Below are 21,300 nucleotides of genomic sequence, written 5' to 3' on the forward strand. Positions count from 1 at the left end.
TATATTTTACAAAAAAGTACGGGAACCACATCTTCATTATTTTTGATGGTTACAAATTATAAACTAAAGATTGCAAGCATCATTAAAAAAAAAACGTTTGCCAACATTACATTCCTACCAAAAAAAAGTGACTAAACCTCTGAATTTCTGACAAACAGCAATAATAAAATTGCTTTAATCAAAGAACTGGGAATGAAGCTATAAGAAAAAGGTCATATTGTAGGGGAATACGTAAAGAACACTGACAGAGCAATTGCTATATAAGGAATTGAACTTCTACAAAACGGAAAATGCGTGACTATAATTAATGATAATACAGACATACTTGTGAAGTTGGTTCACATGTGGGATTAAACCATGTGTGATCTATTTTATTGCCCTGTGAAGCTGAGAATCAATAAAGATACAGAAACAATAAGCATAAAAAAGCATTGCATTAAGTCTACAAATTATGTAAAAAATGATTGTTGTTTATCCATGCATGGGTTGGATGTAATACTACCAATATTTTCTAATTAAAAAGTTTATTTAATCAAGTAGTGAGTTGGGTAAAAATATATGTTCAGTACTTAAAGATCTCTTTGCAAAACAAGATTACATTTTAGCATTAGCTACCTAGTGCTAAAATATTAGTGGAATTGAATATGTATGGTACACGAAACATAATCAAGATCATAATTTCTTGTTTTTATTAATATTGTAATTATTATTACCTTTATATTGATTTAAAGAGGTTTAGTTGAACTTCTCTATTATTATAGGAGAGAAATCTAAACAAGTCCTGCTGACACAATAAAGGAAACAAAAATATATGCTATCACCAACCAAAAGTGCATTAATGTACCATTCTTTTTGAGTATATTTACAAATTCAGCAATGGTTGGGTGTCAGTATGGATGAAACAGTGGGTATGAAAAATAAAAAAGAATGTCTTAGTACATATAATGACAGATAAGGTAACATATACAGGAGCAGCAAATTAGACTACAACTGTTAATATTACTTTCAAAACAAACTTCTTAAATAATTGTTTTTCAATAAACAGCTAAAGTTTAACCTAGCACCCAAAAAAATTTCTTATAGTTTTTTCAGCTTAAGTTTCATTTGATTTAGGATCCAGCACCAATTTACATCAGTGAAATTATACGGCGTAACTGGAGCAATATTCATCTCGATTTATCTGATTTTCGAGAATTTCTTTTTAAATTTATAACTTTTTTTTTCCCAAAATCTGACACTAATTTGACTTTAACAGCCATGGTAAAATTATCAAAACAAAATACTCTATTTATGGTCAGTCATGGTATACAATCGTTATTATTAATTATAAATAATTTCTGACTGAAAATGTCTCCGCAAAAAATAAGTTATGTAAGTAATTAAACAAATAGTATAAAATATTGTTTGACTTGATAAAAAACTCAATTGCATTGTCATCTTGTTATTCTCTTTTCAACAAAACTTCATTACTACTTTTTTTTATAAAATGTTTTGATTTATAAGCCTAAGGCTTTACAGGCTTGTTATCTATATAAAGTTAGAGTAGTGATGTTAAATATGTTTTAAATGAGTTTTTATTATGACTGAAAATAGACGATTTTAGGCAAGCAGAATTTTTTTAGATCATTATGCATATTTTAAGTTTAGGTTATTTTATAAAGTTTAGGCGTATTAATTAAATGAACCGAAAATGAAAAAATGTTTATTTTGAAAATGCTGAACAACTCTGGACTGTTAACTGCGTCATAAAAATCAGTTTATAAACGATTTAAATAACCTTTGAAAATGTCTCAAAATGTTAAATACTGATTTAAGTTGCTAACTGTATACATAAGATATGTCAAAAAGTTAATATTGACACAAGTATATTGATTGCTACTATAATAATCTAGTATAACCACTATATACATAAACATGTTAAAAAATAAGTTGGAAACTATCGCATTAACAAGTTGCTATTGTCTCAGTGTCAATCTATTAGAATAATAAACTTTCGACTAATTCAATCAGACACATCGATGTCCTTCAAAAAACTTTTCATTCCAACATTTCCAGCGCTAGTAAAGTATGCTAATCTTCTTATTGTTTTTGACTCCTTAAATAAAAACTTATCATCTTCTATCACAAACTTGTTCACAGAAAGTAGACTATTATTATTATCGTTACTACAACTATCATCAGGAACTTTTTATTTTTTATTATTTTTATCAAAACCTGCAAATTATGATTTCTACATGTTTGTTTTAATGTATGCTCTATGTGCTTTAATCTATGTGTTTACGGTCCATATGTTTCAATGTAAGTTTTTGCTTATTACTACTTAAATTATGTTTAAAAATTAGTGTCACTCCCTTAGTCAGATTTCTGCATTAGTAACACCATTCTAATAAATCATTAACTTAATATTATAAATAATTGTATGCTCATAACTACCAATATAATATTAGTTATTATTATTATTTTTTCATTGTAACTTTTGTAAACATACTTATTATTACTATTACTATAATTTGTATTAATTTTTTTTTGACTTATATTATTATAATATATTATTACTATTATTATTACAAATATTATTGTTATTATTAGAATAATCAAAACTATTGTAAAAATGCTTTATGGAGAATAAATAACTTGTTGTTGTTGTTGTTGTTATGTAAATTTACAGACATACATATATTCATGTTTCTATATCTATAATATAATTGCTATAGAAACGTTTAATGTTTAACGTCGTTTCATTAGTTACTATAGTAACTAATGCAATAACAATAGCAATATTACTAGTAATAATATGGAAAAAAGCCTATAGGCTTTAAAAGTGCACGTTCTCTTGTGCACGTGGTCATTAGAAAAAGTTCTCTTAAGCGAGTAAGATTTACCTTTTGAAATATAAACTTTTTACCTTTTGAAATTTAATTATTTGTTTAGATAAATAATCATTGTCAAGATCAATAATCATCGTTAAGATTATATTATAACTGAAGTAAGTATAGAAAATAGTTATATATACATTTTTATTAGATAAAGTAGAAAGGATTTAAATTTTTATTAGATTAAGTAAAAGAGTTTGTAGTAGAAAGGATTTTAATTTTTTATATTGTTTATATTTTGTTTCTTTTAGTTTTTCTTTTAGCAGTTTTATTTTTGTTTTTTAGAAGGAAAATAGGGGTATGGATGTTAGTTAAAGTTATACTAATACTATTTCGGTAAATTGGCTATTACTACTTTGAAATTTCTGTGATGCTATTAACTATTTTTGTTCTTTTTTAGAAAATTTAGAAAAATTAAAATGTTGTGCCAACACTGACATGGCATGTCACATGTTATTCTATGTAAAGGTTAAATTTTGTTGTGAGTTCTTATGAAAAAAAAAGAAAGTAAAGAGTATTGTTTGTAAATAAATACTTTTTTTACTTTAATTTTTTTTAAATTTTCACGCATCATTTTTAAAATTTTTGTTTGCATACGTTTATTGTTTAGCATATATGCTTTTAAAATATGTATGTTTATGTGGTAATAAGTGCTCAATGTGTTTTTATAATAATGCAAAGTGTTTTTTTATTGTTTTTACATGTGTTAATATGTGTAATATAATTGTTTTAAAAATGTATTTAAGTATGTATATAAGGTATATATTTAACCTTATAAACATATTTAAACAAATTTATTGTGTTTATAGTTTGTACATATGTTTATACTGTGTTGTTTCCGTGTTTTCAAAGTGCTATGAATTGGTAAACGTTTAAAGCAAGATTTGTCAACTTTGCCAGCCAAGAGATGTACTTATAACAGAGGGTTACACGATAGTGTTTAGTGTCAAACTGTTACTGTTTGAGGTCTAGCTGTTTTTAAGTCTTTATTATTAATTATTCTAAAAATACATAATAATGTATTTAGTTAACATTTTGCATACCATTTTTACTTTTGTTCTGTTATATTTAAATGTTAACTTACTTAAGTTATGTTATATACAAATTATATAACCTTATGGTGTTTGCCATTGTGTGTTGTTGCAGTGATGTTTTTTTGTTATCTTTTGAGTTGCTAGACATTTGGCTAATGTTCTTGTTGGTGTATATTGTTAAAAATGGTAAATAGGTAATTTTATTAAAAATCACTTATTTTAATCATTCACTAAACGCCAATACAAATTTTTTTGCCATATATACAATTTGTTTTATATTTTTGCCATATACACAATCTGTTTTATCTTTTAATAATTTTTTTAATTATTATTTGCTAAGCTAGTTTTTTTCTAACATCTCCTAGCTGATATATATATATATATATATATATATATATATATATATATATATATATATATATATATATATGTATATAAATATTGAAAGTCATAAGATTATTGTATAAATTACTTTAAATGACAGTCTGTTATATATAAAAAGTATTTGTGTATGCTGTTTAGAGTAGAAAAAAAATGATACAAGAAAGATCGCAATCTTCAGGATTTGTTTAAGACTTTTCGTTACTACTTTCAATTAAAAGTGAAGTTTAAATGGATGATAATAGGCTAGAAGCAAATATTAGTTTAGAAAGTGGAAATGTTAATTGACAAGTTAACTGTCACAGATATGAAAGAGATAGGCTTAGGCGAGATGAAATTAATAATCAACAAAATGCTAGAAAAGCTGCTTGACAACCAGCAAACAATTCAAACCCAAATGAGGAGAGCTTGGTTAGGCGAGTTGAAAACATTAGTCGCAGAAATTAAAGAAATAGACTTAGGCAAGATAAAATTAATAATCAACAAAAAGCTAGAAACGCTGCTAGATACGAAAGAATGCATAGTATAGCAATAAGTAATACTATTCCAGATAATAAATATTTAGGAGTAATGAATTATATTTGTCAGCATTGTGGTGCTAAAAAATTTTCTGATGAAACACATTTTTTATGTTGCCATAATGGAAAGGTAGTTTTGTCACAACCTTCATCATTTCCTCAAGATTTAGAAGATTTATTTAAAGGAAACTATGCAAATAGAAATGCCAATCTAAATTTTTTTAAATATATTAAAAATTATAATGCCTGTCTTTCTTTCGCATCATTTAAAGCTAATGTAATTCAACCCATGAATCATAGGCCACCATGTTTTAGAATATGTGGTCAAGTTTTTCATCGTACAGGTAATCTCAGACCAAATCAAGATGTTCCGCCGACATATTGTCAACTATAAATCTATAATCCACTTGCAGCAGTAAATTTTAGAATGCAACAACGTGGTAATGATCTTTGCTTAAATGATTTAATGTTTCGATTTCAAACTATTATTAGTGAAGAGAACCCATTTCCACTTGTATTTAAAAATATGGCGGAAGTGGAGTTGAAGAAATTCGTCGAGCAGCTCTAGAAGGTCGCTCAGTTTCAGTTGTAAAAATATTTTTACTTAAAGGACAAGATAGACGTCACGATTATCTTCTTTCACATAATGAAGTTGCAGTTGTATGGTGGTTGTTGCTGGTTGGCATAATCAATTGGTTCACAACCCTGAAAGTGCTACATTGGTTAGAAACCATGTTACATTATCTCAATATTACAATTATAAACTTTCAGTTAGACAATTTTTTCTTCACTCTTTTATGGCAAAAAACTGTTTCAGCAATATGCTGTTGATGCGTATGTTAAAATTGAAGGCCAGCGCCTTGCTTTTATCAGAAATAACCAAAACAAACTGAGAAGCAAGCAGTATGATGCCTTACACGATTATGTAAACAATCTTGGAAATGATAATAATGTTAGACCAGGGCGTGGTCTAACATTATGATCATTTCCACTCGAGTATTTAAACTCAAATTAAATAAACTTCTTAATGACATTTTTAAATTAGGTGTAATAGTGAAAGTTGTAACTCATGTTTAGGTTATTGAATTTTTAAAGCGTGGTTTACCACATGTTTATGTTTTACTTCACTTTGCAAATGATGATAAGCTTGAAACAGCACATGATATCAATAATTTAATATCTGCTGAAATTCCAGATCGGATCGGTAATTGTGATCTTTATGATGCTGTTAAAACTTGTATGATTCACGGTCCATGTGGCATACAGATTCCGAATTCTCCCCGCATGAAAGATAGGGCGTGCAACAAAAACTATCCTTAAGAGTTTAATGCTAACACAGTAGCAGTTCATAATAGTTATTCACGCTATAGACGTCGTGATTATGGTTTGGTTATCAATTTTAAAGGTAACAATGTAGATAACCGCTGGGTGGTACTTTACAATCCATGGTTACCCAAGAAATATCAAGCTCACATTATTGTTGAAGCTTGCATGTCTGTTAAGGCTGTTAAATATTTGTATAAATACATATACAAGGGTCACGACTGTGCCAATATTTTAATAAATGAACAAATTAATCATGATGAAGTAAACACTTTTTTAGATTGTCGTTGTGTTAGTGCACCTAATGCATTGTGGCAAGTTTTCGAGTATCCAATAAGTCATATGTCACACACTATTATACGCCTTAAAGTTCAGCTACCCGAAAATCAATTTGTGTATTTAAGAAAATTAGGCAATTGTTTTCAATATTTTGACCTTTTGTGAACCTGACAATCCTTTACATCTCTGGGATACATACAAAAGCTTTTATGATGGAAGATTTCATTCACCGCTCAGTCCCACTTCTAATAGCTGAACAAGCTACTCTTCGTCAAAGAGGAGGATCCATTTAAAGGATGCATAGAAATACTAAATCAGTGCATTATTAGAGAAAATGAATCGATTGTTGAAAAGATTTTTGGAGATGCTGAACAAAATGATTATTCTAATCGCGCGATTTTAACACCAACTAATGTTGATTCATTATCAATCAATGAAGAAGTGCTTGAATGTCTGCCGGGTAAGGTCAAAATTTATTTAAGTACTAATCAAATTGAGACTGATGACCTTAATGAAAGAAATAACTTTCCTGTTGAGCTTTTGAACAGCTTAACTTCTTCAGGTATGCAACCTTATTTTTAAAATTGAAAATTGGTTGTGTAATTATGCTATTTAAAAATTTAGATCTCAAAGAGATCTAAATTTCTAAGTAGCATATTAAAACAACCAAGTTTGAGATCTGTCGGATTGGCTTATTCAGTGACAATTAATAAAAGTTAAGGTCAAACATTTGATAGAGTTGGGGTATATCTCAAAAAACCGTGTTTCTCTCATGGTTAACTATATGTTACATGTTCAAGAACTAGAGCATTTAATAGTTTGTTTTTCAAAATTGATAAACATCTCATTCAAGGTATGGTAGGTGAAAAGTGTTACACAAATAATGTTATATTTTCTAATGTTCTTAAATTATAGTTTTTAGATTTTCATTTTGAATATTTACTGTTTGTAGGTTGTGAGCACATTTTGTGTGTATAACTTTATTTATTATTTTAATTATTTTTTTTCTTAGTTTTTGATAAATATATCTGTCATTTAATATTGTTATAAAATGTGTTTTTATGTGTTATATAAAACCATATTTGTTTATAGTTTTATATATGTTAAAACCATGTTGTTTCCGTGTTTTCATAGTGGTGTGACTTGGCATTATGTTGAGCAAGATTGATGACTTTGCCAACTAAGCGGTGTACTTATAGCAGAGGTGTGACTTGGCAGCATTTAGTGCCAGGCGGTGTTACTGTTTTAGAGCTAGGTTGTGTTGACTAGCCTTTTTTAATTATTTTGGAAACATGTAAAAATGTCTGTTAATGTTTAGCGTATTGTGGATGAGAGAGTATGCAACATTGATCTTTAAATCTAGGGTGCTTTAATGTTCTAAATTTGAAGTAATTGAATAAGTAATATTGAATATAAAAACAAATATACTTTTTAAAAGTTTATTAAAAAGATAAATAACTCTAAATTGGTTTTTTAATTTTGCTTTTTATATTTTAATTTGGTTTGTTATTTTCACTGGATTTTAGGATCAAAAGTGCAAATATGATATTGTTATGTGTTATTGTTGTGATTTTTGTGTTGATGACAGCTTGGCTAACCTTACCGTTCGTGTCTATTATTAAAAATGAATAACAGGTAGTTTCATTATTGGAATATACTGCTTTTATTTATTCACTAAAAGCCAAGAAAACATTTTGCTAAGGATGCAATTTATATCTAATTTGAATTTTTTTTTTTTAGTATTGTTTATCCTTTTGTACTTGAAAACAGATTTTATAGTTACGTTTTCGATATATATGTTTATTAACTGCAATGTCAAAATAGTTTACTATAAATAGGTAAACTGATTTTCAGTTTTTATGTGCTTTTTTTTTTTTTTTTGTCTTTTTTTTGTTGTAATTATGACATCATAATTCCATTTTTTTTTTTTTTAGATTTACAATTGACGCATTTATACGAATTATAAAAAAACAACCTGATTTTCTTTTATTATAAATTTTTGTAAGTTAAAATGATATAAATATATGCAAATAACTTAATTTTTTTAATATCTTTTTTATTTTGTGTCTAATTATTTGTTGTACTTAGGGATTCTTCTTAAACAGGGATCGTAACTAAAAAACAAACTAAAAACCTTTAAAAACATGGAAAATATTGTAGTTTTGCGCATTTGTCAAATATCGAGTTACTAAAATTTTATAACGTGTTTAACTAATTAATTAACTTTGCTTATATTCGCTTATATACACTTTTGAGGAAAAAAAGAAAAATTCTTATACATGTAAATTATTGTTTTTCATTTTATTATTTTGGTAAAAGATCTTCATTAAAAACTTGATTACTCTTAAGAAAAAAAACTCTATTTACCTGGCCACCATTAAGGCAAAAAGAGGGAAGGGACCTCTTTGTTTGTGTCAAAATATTTAAGAAAACGAAACTTCGAGTAACAAAAGGAATTTTTAGTAAATGGTAGCAAGTTAACATTTACTAAAAACTATTGAAACGAAGAGGCTATACAAATAATACAAAAAGTATCTGTATTGAACAGATTAAACAAGACCCTGGTGCCGTCGGCTTCGTTTACAAACATGAAATTATGTCACGTTGAAAACTATAAACGTAACGTAACCTTTAAAAGCCAATTTAAAACAAAGATCAAAGTTTACTTATTTTTTTCAATTTGTTATGCACATGTTTGATTGTAAATTAAACTTTTTTTTGTTTCAAACATATTTGTACTCAATTGCTTAGTTATTTTTAATAAATTTATTTAGTTGAGTGCATTAAACATTTTAAAGACAATTTCCTTTTTTTAAGAAAAATGTATCACAGGATACCACAAAATTATTAACTCCTGTATAATTTACGTTCACTTATTATTATTTAACTGTTATTCAATTTTATTAACTAATTAAAGTTCATGTTATAAATAATATAACAAAAATTAAGCTCTAGTTTTTCGTTACTTTAAAGCAATATGAAGTGTTACTATTTTGTGTTAGTAACTAAAAACGTATTCTGTTGAACTTAGTAATGTCGAGGAAAATGGCTCTACCTTACACACTGATATGACCTATGTTAGTTGTATATTACTCAAATAATGTTAAATATTTGGTAAATTATTTTACCTCCTCATAATAGTCATTTTAATTTGTCGGATGGTTTAATTTTTTTTAATTTGAAGGCGTTTTTCTAAAAGGGTAGGGGAAAGCGTGCACCTTTTATCATAAAATCCAGGGCGCATTATGTTAATAACATTCTCCTAAATTAATAATAATTGTAAAACTGATATTGATTATAACAAATATATATATACTTTTTTAAAGTTTATTAGAACCATAAATATAGAAAACTCTAAAATAGTTTATAATTTTGTCTTTCGTAAATTTTTGTTTAGGTTTTTTCCCCCTGGATTTTAGGATCAAGGGTGCATACTTTCCCCTATTATTTGTTAATGTTTCGCAAATTTAAATTGTGGAAACAGCCACTATAAATTATTTACATAACAGACCGCCCATAACCCGTATTACGGGTTGCTTTCTACTAGTATATACATATTTGTATATACACATTTATGTTAACCAGGGGCTATTCTAGACTCTTTTTGACAGCATTTAACAAATTTGGTTAACATTCGGGTGTCACCCAAATTCAGACATGAAGGACTTTTTTTTTTTATATTTTTTATGGCAAATTATGATTTTTTTGGGGAAAAAAGGCCTACATAAGCAATGTTCCCGAAAAAATTACCTTACAGCAGGCACTGGAACTGGAGTACCGCTGCCCAAAATATTTCCCCAGAATGGCCCTTACCAATAAAAATATTTGATTATAAGATTTTAGTATTTACAAAAAAAAACATTTTCAAACAAGAACAAAAAGATTTTTTAAATATTTTTATAAACTTTTATTTTAGTTATGCAAAGTTATAATAAAAGTTAGAAAATTAAAAGCATAATAAAAGTTAATAAGTATTTAATAATAAAAAACCTTCTTACTCATATTGATTGAGGCATACGCATAAACAACTAAAGATAACCTAAAATTTAAACTGATTTTGGGTAGTTTTGTCCAATATTGATTAATTATTACAATCACTCCTTTATCTATAGCTTCCCAAAAGCCTAAAAAAATATATTTAATTTTAACAAATAAAATTAAAAAACAAAAATTATTAATTTAAAAAATATTCTGTTAAAATTCAAAACAATTTTTAACTCAATTTCATGGAGAAGAATCGAGAAAACCTTGATGCTTTTAAACATTAAGTTATTCTATAGTTATTGACATAATAATATTGTCACATAGTACAGGGTTCCAACAGAAAAATAAAATCTAAATTCCAGAACTATTTTGGAGTAAATTCCTATTTTTCCAGGATATTTGCCAAAAAATTCCAAGACTTTTTCAAAAAAATTTCCCCCAAAAAAAAATAATAATAGTATAATAATAAATAATAATCCAGGACTTTCCATAATAAAAAAAGTTAGAAAAATAAACTATTTTCATTTAAAAAGATATTAAATAGTAACTTTATTATCATATAAAACTTACTAAAATTCAAATAAATATACATTTAAGTTGTTGTTACATTTCAAAAAAAACACAAAACCCAAAGGATAAATTTTTTTAGAAAATAAACGTCATTTCAGGACTTTTTTTAAATGAAAATGAAACATTTTGCAATTGACATCTTTATTATAACAATAATATGATATCATGATTTAATGTCTTAAAATATGATTTAAAATAGTGGCTAGTTCATTTTTACCCTCTTTTCAATAAAATCTAACTTATCAATTTCCTTCTGCTTTGCTTTACATAACTTTTTTTGTTTGTTTGACTCTTTTAAAAGTGTAAAGTCACGTTTTTCTTCTTCATTATTAGTAAGCTTATAGATTTGTTAGATAAAAACTCATTTTGATTTTGAAGAAGTTTACGTTTTTTTTACAATCTTTTAACCCATCATCAACAATCTTATATTTACAACGCCATATTGTCACTTTCTTTTTTTGATTTTTGCTTTTGCAGATTTCCTTGGTATAAGCTGCTTGCTTATCTGGCATGTTGCTGCATCTCTCTGCTGATTTTGAAGCTTTCAGGAGTTTCTCCAGAAGATGAAAGGTGGTCTTCAATGATACGTTGGGCAAGTGACTTGTCCTTTAAGTTTTAAACCAAAAGTTGCCTATTGATACTAAAACCTTGTTCAACTGACAACAGCCATTTGGATTGGATTTATTGATATGGTAGAGCATGCAATAGAAAAATTCAATGAGGACTTGTCAAAAGATCTTAACAAATTGCTAAAAACTCCCCAGCTTTTAAAGGAAAGTACTCTGGAATCAGTAGAAATTTGATTGGCTCCATTGAGTTTTAGATGAGAAGCAAATCCTATATCAATGTCTGCCGGATGTTTTTGAATGCTCCTATCTTTTATGTCAAGTTGAAGCAGCTGATAAAGTGCATCTCATTTCTTTAAGACATCTTTAACAATAAATTGGCTCAATAAGTCATCAATAATATCACCAAGAATAGTAGTCATCAATGGGTTTTAAAACCTTTTAGCAGTCACCAATGGCATCAATGGGTTTATATGTTTGAAAACCTTTTATAAAGATGTTTAATTTATCAGATCCCGTTTCAAAGAATTTCAATTTTACTAATAAAATTTGATAATGTATCATAGTTTTTAGTCTCTACCAACTTTTATTATTGACAACAGGTAGTTTGCATTTTTGAGACTACTAACATATGTAAAAAATTTTTTTGTAACCATCAAGAAGAGATTCAGCTTTTTATACACAGTTTTCATTTTCACACCACCTGTGCCACAAAATTGTAGTGAATATTCCAGTGTTTTAGCAATGTTTTTTTATGTTTTACACCTTGTGGGTGACATTGGGGCCATCGGATAATATTAGTAAAACTTTTGCTTTGTCTATTTTGGATATACCACAGAGAAATTTAAAACATTTTCAGCAGTGGAGCATCATGAGCTTCATGAGCGTCACCTCACTGAGCATGCCAATTGGCATGCTAGTGAGGAGGCACAAGAAGCATGTACCAAGGACTTCAAGAAGTTACGTGAGTCCTTTTCAAAAAAATGCTCCAGTTCTAAAACAAATGAAGACTTCATAAGGAGACTGATGTGTTTATCTGATCCTATCATTAGTGATTCGAGAGCACCACATCATCCTAAAAAGGAAGATTTTCCAGATAGTGTGCTGGAGCTACTGGAAGAAGTACCACTTGAAGATTTTTTATAAATATATTATATTACTATGTTTTTACTGATGTCATTTAAATTGTATTTGTTTCCATTTTTCTGCTGTCCTGTTCCGTATATGTTTCTTGCTACAAATATTATTCTTCATTGCTCATGTGTCATAATTTTGGATCTTTTGCATTGATGTTTAGTTAAATTTATTTTTCATTTTAAATATTGAAAATTCCTTTATGTAACTAAGGTAAAAGTGTAGTTGCTGTGCAATAGGCTTCCCAGAGCAACCATATATGAAAATAAATGTTAACAATCAACTCATATTCATCAAATTAGTTTATAAAACAATAATAGTCCACTAACAAGCATTTTATAAAAATATATTATTCTTGTCCAGTTAATGTTGAGACCACTGTGTAGAGGAAAGATTAGCTGCTTATTTTAAATAATCAAAAAGTGATTACAAAAAGGCTTTTTGTTTACAACTAAAATATACAGTTGTGTCATTAAAAAATAGCCATTTTTGAAATAAAATTATTATTAAGATTATTTATCAAGATAAAGAATAATATAGGACTAAGTATGGAACTTTATGGTACCACAAAAGTAACATAAAAGTTTTTGGAAAACTCAAAACTATACAAAAAAGCGAAAAATGAATAATTGTTGATACTTGTAAAATAAATATATATATAGACAGAGGCAGCATCAGAATTTGCAAAAATTCAAAAAACAACATAATAGGTGCACATGTAGATTCTTTATGTCTTCTATTACAAAACATTACTGTGCTTAGCCTTTTTGCTTTCAGAGTAGAAAAAAGAAAAGCCAAATGTAAAAGTTTAATAATTCTCTGGTCAACAAGATGCTTGGTAAACAACTTGAAATGTTGGGTAGTTACAATTGTAACTTTTTTTAAGTATCTTGTATAAAATACTTATTAAAAACAAAAAATCAATCTAAAAGTGTTAATATTACTAACGCATCATTTTAAATTGAAAAACACAAAATAAATAAAAAACCAAAATTAAAATTTAACTTTAAATAGAAGTATGCTTTTTGATTTTTTTTTTTTTAATTGTAGTATCAGGCAATCCACTCTATTAAATAGCTACAAGCAAGAATCTACTAGTAGAGTCAAGAAAATCCAATTTTGGGCAGGGTAAAATAAATTTGTGAGTATTGTAACACAGGTGTACACAAATGCCACCATTAGATAAATAGGAAATTTTAACAGTAAGTTCTTGCTTACCCCTAGTCTTAACCTAGTTAGCCTTTTACAAGACAGTAAATGGATGAGTCTTTTTATTAAAACGGTACCTCTAGCCTTTATTCAACCAAAAGCCAAGAGTTAGAAGATATTTTAAGTCAGACCTGATTCTACTTGCTAAAAAAGAAAGTTGAACAAACCAGTAGAAGATGAGGCATGTTGTGCAAACTCTAAGTTCACATGTTCCCACCATTAGAATGATCATAAAGATTCTGACCTATCAATCTAACTACATGCTGAACACAATGTACACAATGTATTAAAAAACTAATCAGATAACCAGTTTCCATCAGAATTTGTACCAGACAAAAAATAAAAGCATTTAAAAAGTGATTATAAATTATACCTATTTTTATTTATGAAAAAAATTGTATAACTAATTGTGTCAGGGTAATACTAATAACTTGGTGCTTAATTCCAAATTTTTATATTGTACAACTTTACAATTAATGACCTATCCATAAATCTTGATTTTTATTATTGCATCTAGTTAAAATTTTAATTTAAAAAAATTTAAAAGCACAAGTTAAAGCCAATTATAACTTTTTATAACAATTTATTTTGTAATCATAACAACAACAACAAATATAATAATAAAAAAACCTAGAGGTTCTTGGTAGTTTCCTATTCTTCCATTTAATCTTTTAGTAATTTTTTTAGTTATAATCCCAGGAGTTTCTTTTAAAAACCAAATAACTTCCATTTCTGTACCTAAATTTGATGTATATATGTATATATATATATATATATATATATATATATATATATATATATATATATATATATATATTTAGTTCTGATTCACTCCCAACAAGTCTGCAAGCAATCACTATTAAAATGGGAGCTACTAGAGAAAAAAAGAACAGAGCTATAGAGTAAGGTAACGCTTGACAGAAGACTTGAAAAGTTCTAGGTTGTATGAGACAGAAAAACATGAAGATCAGAGAGAGTTTCAAACAACAGACAAATAAGAAAAATGGATAGATAGAGAATGGAATCAGGAGTAAAAAAATGGTGAAGACAACAAATAGAAGTAATATTAGCAGATGCTAATTTAGCAATCAATTGTATATAAGGTTTCCGTGAAGGTCAATAGTAAACGATAACCCAAGAAGATATAAGAAAGAGGACTCAGTGAGAGGTTATTCGTTAATATAGAAATATCAACAGTAGTGCAAAACTTGATTGCAGTAAATAACTGAGTAACTTTGGAGTTGAAATTTTTAGGCCACTATTAGTCCAATCTGTTACAAAATTGAGATCAGATTTAAGATTGGCTGCCAGTTCTAAGCGATCAAAATAAGAAAAACTTGTCACACGCTCTTAAATTTTTAAATTTTAAAGTAAAAACTTGTTAAATTTGTTAAATTAAAAGGTCAAAATATCAAATTTGTTAAATTTATTGTTTAGAATACATATTATTTATTATTTATTAAGTAATATAAATTGGTATATGACAAAATAGCATATCAGTAGATAAGAATAATAAGGTTCTATCTTCAAACTTTCATGGTAAATAAATTTAATTTTCTGTTTTTAGTTATAATATTATTTTTGTGTACAAAATTATATAATTTTAATATATTAATCTCTCTTTTATTATTTATATAACTTTAAATAGTGAAAGTTTTTGTTTTTTCATTGTCAATTTCAACCTTATTTAATAAAGTTGGAGTTAACAATTAATTTCTAGTCAAGCAATTTTGAAAATTATGAAATTAATATTGTAAGATTAAATATAAAACTTAAGTAACATAAAAAACACATTTTATTAATATAAACAATAACAACTGTAAAACATTTAAGTAATTAAAAACCGAGAACTAAATTCTCACAATGTTAAAAAATGGAGATAGAATCCTATAATTCTAACGTCACAAAGTAGTTCTGCCTTATACTAGGAAAAGGTAATAAGATCCGCCAAATGAACGAGGGATGGAATGTTAGACTTACCCTTGTTGATGACGTTATTGAAAATTTTCTAAAAAGTCTCCGAGCCTAACTTCTGAGATAAGATATGAGATTTAGTGAACTGAGAATAATGGAGCCTAGCATCAGACAACACCTTTTAACATCAATTTCTTGCAAAAATAATTTGCCCTTTGTTCTCAAAAGAGATCTTTTGAAAAGAGATAAAAAAAAATGATTAAGATTATAGTTATATATCTTTCTTATGTAGCTGCTATATACATACATACATACAAAGTGAAAATGATAGAGTAGAATGAGGCTTGACTTGACTGACAAGAAGGAACAAAAGCATTCATTCTAGTCTGAAATCAGTAGGTTACCTAGAAGACGCATTTTTCAGCTGAGAGAGAAAAGATATCAGCCCAAGAACCATTTTAAAATAAAGGTCAGTTTTTAGGGTAATAGTAAATAGTGCGATGATAAAAGTCTGAAGAAGAAGTACAGGATAAAAGATTTGCATAAATTGCATGGTCCAAATTACCTTTGGGAGAAAAAATAGAAACTGAACACAAGCTAGGTTCAGAAACAAGACATAAATTAAGGAGTGATGGTAAATGATTAGGGTTGTTAGAAAAACGAGAATTTTTTGACTGGTTTTAAACAATTTTTGAGTTCTTGTACCTCAAAGTTGCTAACTAACACAATATTAGACAAAACTTTGAAAACTTTAATGTGCTACAGTTCAATACCAACAGACAAGCTTTGCCTTTTTTTTGTTACTTTTGTGTATTTAGAGTAACCATATGCAGAAAAAATTAAAATCTGTTCAAAGTTATTTTAGACCTGTTAAAATATCACTTTTTTAAAAAAATATGATAGATTACATTCACTTTGTAGGCATAGAAAGTAGCGTAGACAGTTAAAATAAATTATGAAATTTTTTACTGGCGAGGTTCTATATATATAGATAATCACCAAAAAAGATTCAAAGACCTATACTCTATCTTATGACATAATTTTGGCATTTTGAGTGCAATGCTTTTTTAGTTTAAAAGGATACCTAATTGCACAAGTTATACTACGTTTTAAAAAATCATAATATAAAATAAAAATGCTGAAAGAACAAGTGTATATACACATGAAACTCAAGTACACTAATTTCTTTATCTCTGATTTACATAACTTATAATACTGTCATAATCATTATTAGCAAATTTTTGTCACGAGCATTTCTACCCTTAATGGATAGAGCACTTATTTGACATATTACCTTTAATTAACACCTTTAATAAATTTTTCAGTCCATGTAAACAGTTCATTTGGTGTAAGAATCTGGTTTCCATTTGCTGCTAATAGATTAGCTTTTGCTGCTTCTCTTTTTATAGTTCCTCCTATTCCATCACATAGACTTTTGCCATGGGATGTAGCAAAAAAGTGATTCTCAGCATTTATATTATGATCTTCAAGATCGTACATTAAGTTTAACAGATATTTGTAACTTTTGTACTGTGACGCAGCACCCTCACTAAAGTATTTTTTTATTGATTGTGGGTAGTTTGATTTTGATCATTGGGAGTAACTTTGTGAGAAAACAATGAACTGTTGTTTGGTCATGGCGAAGATGGTCAGAAATTATACAATAGCATTTACATTTGAGTTGATATGAGTTAGGTAGCTTGATCAGCTTGCCAGTAAAATCCTTGTACAGCATCTTGCACAAGAAAACTAAAGTTCTCTGCAAAATACATAGGAATAAGACAAGTACGTTGATCTAATGTTCGTTGGCCTCTGATAAGTAGAAAGATTGTGCTTCTTTGATAAAGTGGGGATGACAAAGGTCATACAAAGATTCACTTAGAGTTTCAATAAACTCAATAATGCTTGCTTGGATTGTGACAAGTGCAGTTTGGTCAGTTGACACCCATTGTTTGTATGTGATCTGATCATCAAAATCAAAATCATTATTTTCAAATACATTTTCCAAGTAAGTCTTCAAATTTACTTTAACGGGGCAATTAGAACATAGATAAAACATGCAGCTTCGACTATCTATATTACAAGCACATACTTACATCAAATCTTTGTAATATATTAAATGGCCCTTAGGTAAAGCAGCGCACATCAACTTAGCATTTTGCTGATAAGAACATATGCAAACTGAGTGACTTCCACTATTGTCAACGGTGATGCACCACTTTTGCCTTAGTTTGCAGAACTTGCTGAATCCAACTTTGTGTGTAGGGTATAGCTTTTTAAACTCAAGATAAAATTCTTTTAATCGAACTAATAGTAAACATTTTTGTTTATGAACTTTTATATAATTTATACGCACAGAAACTTTTTTTCCTGGACATTGTCTCATAAATTCTTCAGATTCATAAATTTCAAAAACTATTTGTTTAACAGTACCTACAAATGACTGTCCTATTTTAGCCTGAGGTTTAGCAAGTATTCCTTTTTCGTTTTTCAACTTTCGAGCTTTCTTAGTGAGATGTTCTGAAACTGAAAATATATTGCAAGTTTTTTCGATTAATCAACTATCAGGAGTTAGTGTTAGTAGTTTAGAACTTTTTCTTCCTTCAAAATTATTTTGATTTTATTTTCTATTGCATCTAACAGTTTGTCTAAATCATTACAGTTTATACATTTTTCTCTTTTTCCGATTCTATATCTTTTGGCTGTATATCCAATGCTGACGCTACTAAGTTTGTCATACTTGTTGCAATTCTTTTAGCTTTTGGTCTTCTATATCCTAATTTGTCGCGCCTACTTACATTTTTAAATGTAGATATTTCCAATAAAGACACACTCTTATAAAGAACTTCTTATCAAGGTCTGAACAACTAAAATCATCTTCTGCAGCTTCATCTTGATTAACTTCTGTAATTTTTTCAAGTTTGAATTCATTCAAACAGTCATTAGTAACTTTTTATCAGGTTTGATCTTAAGTTGATTCTTGCAACATTAAAAACTAAAATAGTAAAATCCAAAAAATACTGTGCAGAATCAGATTTTAATGCAAACTCTTTAAGCAAATGAAGTATTTTAAACTCAAATTATAACCATGTGAAAAGTATATCATTGTAATTATATTATATGCATAAAATTAAACAAATACATATTATAAAATTATATCAAATAAATATAAAGTTATTATACTGATAATGTTATTTTAGGGAAAACATATTATATTTATTCAGGGAAAAATTAAAATTATACACCTAGGTCACAGGGCTGCAATTATGACATAAGATAAAGGTCTTTGAAATTTTTTTGGTGATTGTCTATATATAGAACCTTGCCAGTAAAAAGTAAAAACTTTGAGTCACAAGAACTCCAAAATTGTTGAAAACCAGTCAAAAACACCTGTAAAAATAGATAATTTGGGTGAAAAACTATTACCATAAATTATTTCAGGTGATCATCTATTTAATTTAAAAATTATGATCTGCTAAAAATCAAAAAAATCTACTGTATGCTCCAAGTACTCAAATTTTGCAGACTTTGGTCAATATTGATTCAATTATAACTTTTGAACAGTTTGGTCAATCAAGCTGAAGGTTTCAGGATTTGACCAAGTAAAAATTGATTGACCAAACAAAAAGTTTTATGTTTTTTCCACAAAAAATGCATCATTAGTTGCATCAAATCTGCCATCAAATAGCTTACCCTCTTCACAAAAAATGGTTACTAGCTTTTCTGCTCTTTTTTTTTTCAAGAAAATTGCAAAATATTCATCTCAAGTCTCATCAAAACAACAAAGTCAGATTTTATAATCTTATATACATGAATACTTTGGTTATTAGTAAATATATAAAGTTATTTGTTTGCCTAGAAAATAATGATCAAACTTGTTAAGTTGTCACATTCTCACTTGACTTTAACTTTGTCCTGAGCTGCTGGTGAACCTGCTCATTTTTCCCAAGTTTTTCTCCAGACTTAAACATCTTTTTGCTTTGAAGAATATTTGAACACCTCTATTTTTGGTAATGCGCATCTAGTGATGTTAATGAAGCTTTCAATCCATTTTTTAATGATAGAATGAAATAATAGCAGATAACCAGAAGTATTTAGGTTCAAAGTTTTTATTTTGTTGAAATAAGAAAGTCTTGCTCTGTCTACAATAGACTTTTTCACAAATTAAAAATTGTGATTTTCTGGTAGCATGTGCTCTTCTGATAATTTATTATCAAAAAATGGTTCAACACATCCAAATTATGTACGAACAAGTGTTAAGACTTCTATCAAAATTTTTTTTTTGAATTGTTGATGCAGTATAATTTTTGCAAGTTGAACTAAAGAGATCAATTTTCAATCTAAGTATGGAGTCTCATAATTGCATAGTTTCATTTTTTACCTTGATCAATTTGCAAGTATCTGCAAATTATCATGTGAAAAGATAAAAACTGAAAAGAATGATAACTGTTTATATAGGGAATCAGATTTGGTCCTGGTAAAATAGAGGCTTTAGAGTGTATTAAAACTTTTTAGTGTATTAAAACAACATCAACATTTGAAATCCTTTTTTTCATAATAAAATGCCTCATAAAGATTTTCTGGAATCATTAAATTGTTTGTAGCATCAATATCACTATTGCTGACTAACTTTTACATTTATGTTTTCCATGTGAAGGCTCTTTCTAATCATACTTTTTAAGGAAAAGTTATTGAGCTTTGCAAACTTTGCAAAGAGCTTTTAAGAAGATATTTCCATGTTGAGATCATTATCAAACTTGCCAGAAAAAATTTTTAAACAAGGAAAATCATTTTTAACTTTAGCCAATTCAGCATCAGCGAGATAAGTTGCATTAACAAGGGTTTGCTCCCATCTATTAGAGATGTGAGCAAACTCTTTTTAATGTACTTAACAATAGGTTCAAATACTGCTGTATATAATATACAGCAGTGTATTGCATTATTTAACATATTATTAAGTAACTTCTTAGATAGAAAAGTAAATAAATTTTATCCAGTACTCTTGCAATGTTTCTCTTGTATTAATCTTGTACAAATAAAAAGAATAAAAAATTAAATTTCAAATTTATTGGTTTTGAGCCTTGATTTCTAAACAACAATGTGTAACCATGTTGAATTTTTACTCCTACTGTAGAAATCTACCTGGAATAGTAGAATTAAAAATAAAAAGAGTAAAAAAATAGAAATAAAAAAGGAATGTGTTGCTCAAATTGCCCCTCAAAGTAGCGATTGCACTCCATGCACAAATATTTTTGGAAATATGGGCTAAATTTTAATATGCAATATCGCCTCAATTAGTAGATATTTACAAAAAAAAAATTAAATTTTAAAGGCATCAAGTCTAGATTTTGCCTACGTTTCACAGATAATGGCTCTTAATTCAATTATTTTATTTAAAAAACCTTAAAAAAACAGTTTTTTTTATGTCATTTTTAATTTATTTGAATTAGCAAATAAAATTAAGATTTAAAGTTCTAAGGTCAGGAAGAAAAATGCCTTAATTGCAAAAAATGCA

At 27.6% G+C, this 21,300-nt stretch overlaps 1 protein-coding gene and 1 long non-coding RNA gene across 7 annotated transcripts in view; one reads left to right on the forward strand and one right to left on the reverse strand.

The window, feature by feature from the left end:
* Positions 1–21,300, reverse strand: part of LOC136082707 (uncharacterized) — a 94,054-nt gene that overhangs the window by 49,166 nt on the left and 23,588 nt on the right. The window contains exons 9-10 of the mRNA XM_065802127.1: positions 14,502–14,609; positions 10,407–10,532 (exon numbers count right to left, since the gene is read on the reverse strand). Coding sequence (XP_065658199.1) covers positions 10,407–10,532; positions 14,502–14,609 — 234 coding nt within the window. The remainder of the gene's footprint in view (positions 1–10,406; positions 10,533–14,501; positions 14,610–21,300) is intronic.
* On the forward strand, positions 1,914–8,453 carry LOC136082424 (uncharacterized). 6 transcript variants are annotated; one of them, XR_010639679.1, is made up of 7 exons: positions 1,914–2,065; positions 2,932–2,986; positions 3,274–3,341; positions 3,683–4,101; positions 7,935–8,043; positions 8,149–8,246; positions 8,343–8,453. It is a non-coding gene; the product is annotated as an uncharacterized LOC136082424 (long non-coding RNA). The 6 variants fall into 6 exon arrangements; XR_010639680.1 differs by lacking the exons at positions 1,914–2,065; positions 2,932–2,986 and adding an exon at positions 2,752–2,871; XR_010639678.1 differs by lacking the exon at positions 1,914–2,065 and having other exon boundaries at positions 2,854–2,986.

Source organism: Hydra vulgaris, chromosome 07 (genome assembly GCF_038396675.1).
Source record: "Hydra vulgaris chromosome 07, alternate assembly HydraT2T_AEP".
Taxonomy (NCBI): Eukaryota; Metazoa; Cnidaria; class Hydrozoa; order Anthoathecata; family Hydridae; genus Hydra; species Hydra vulgaris.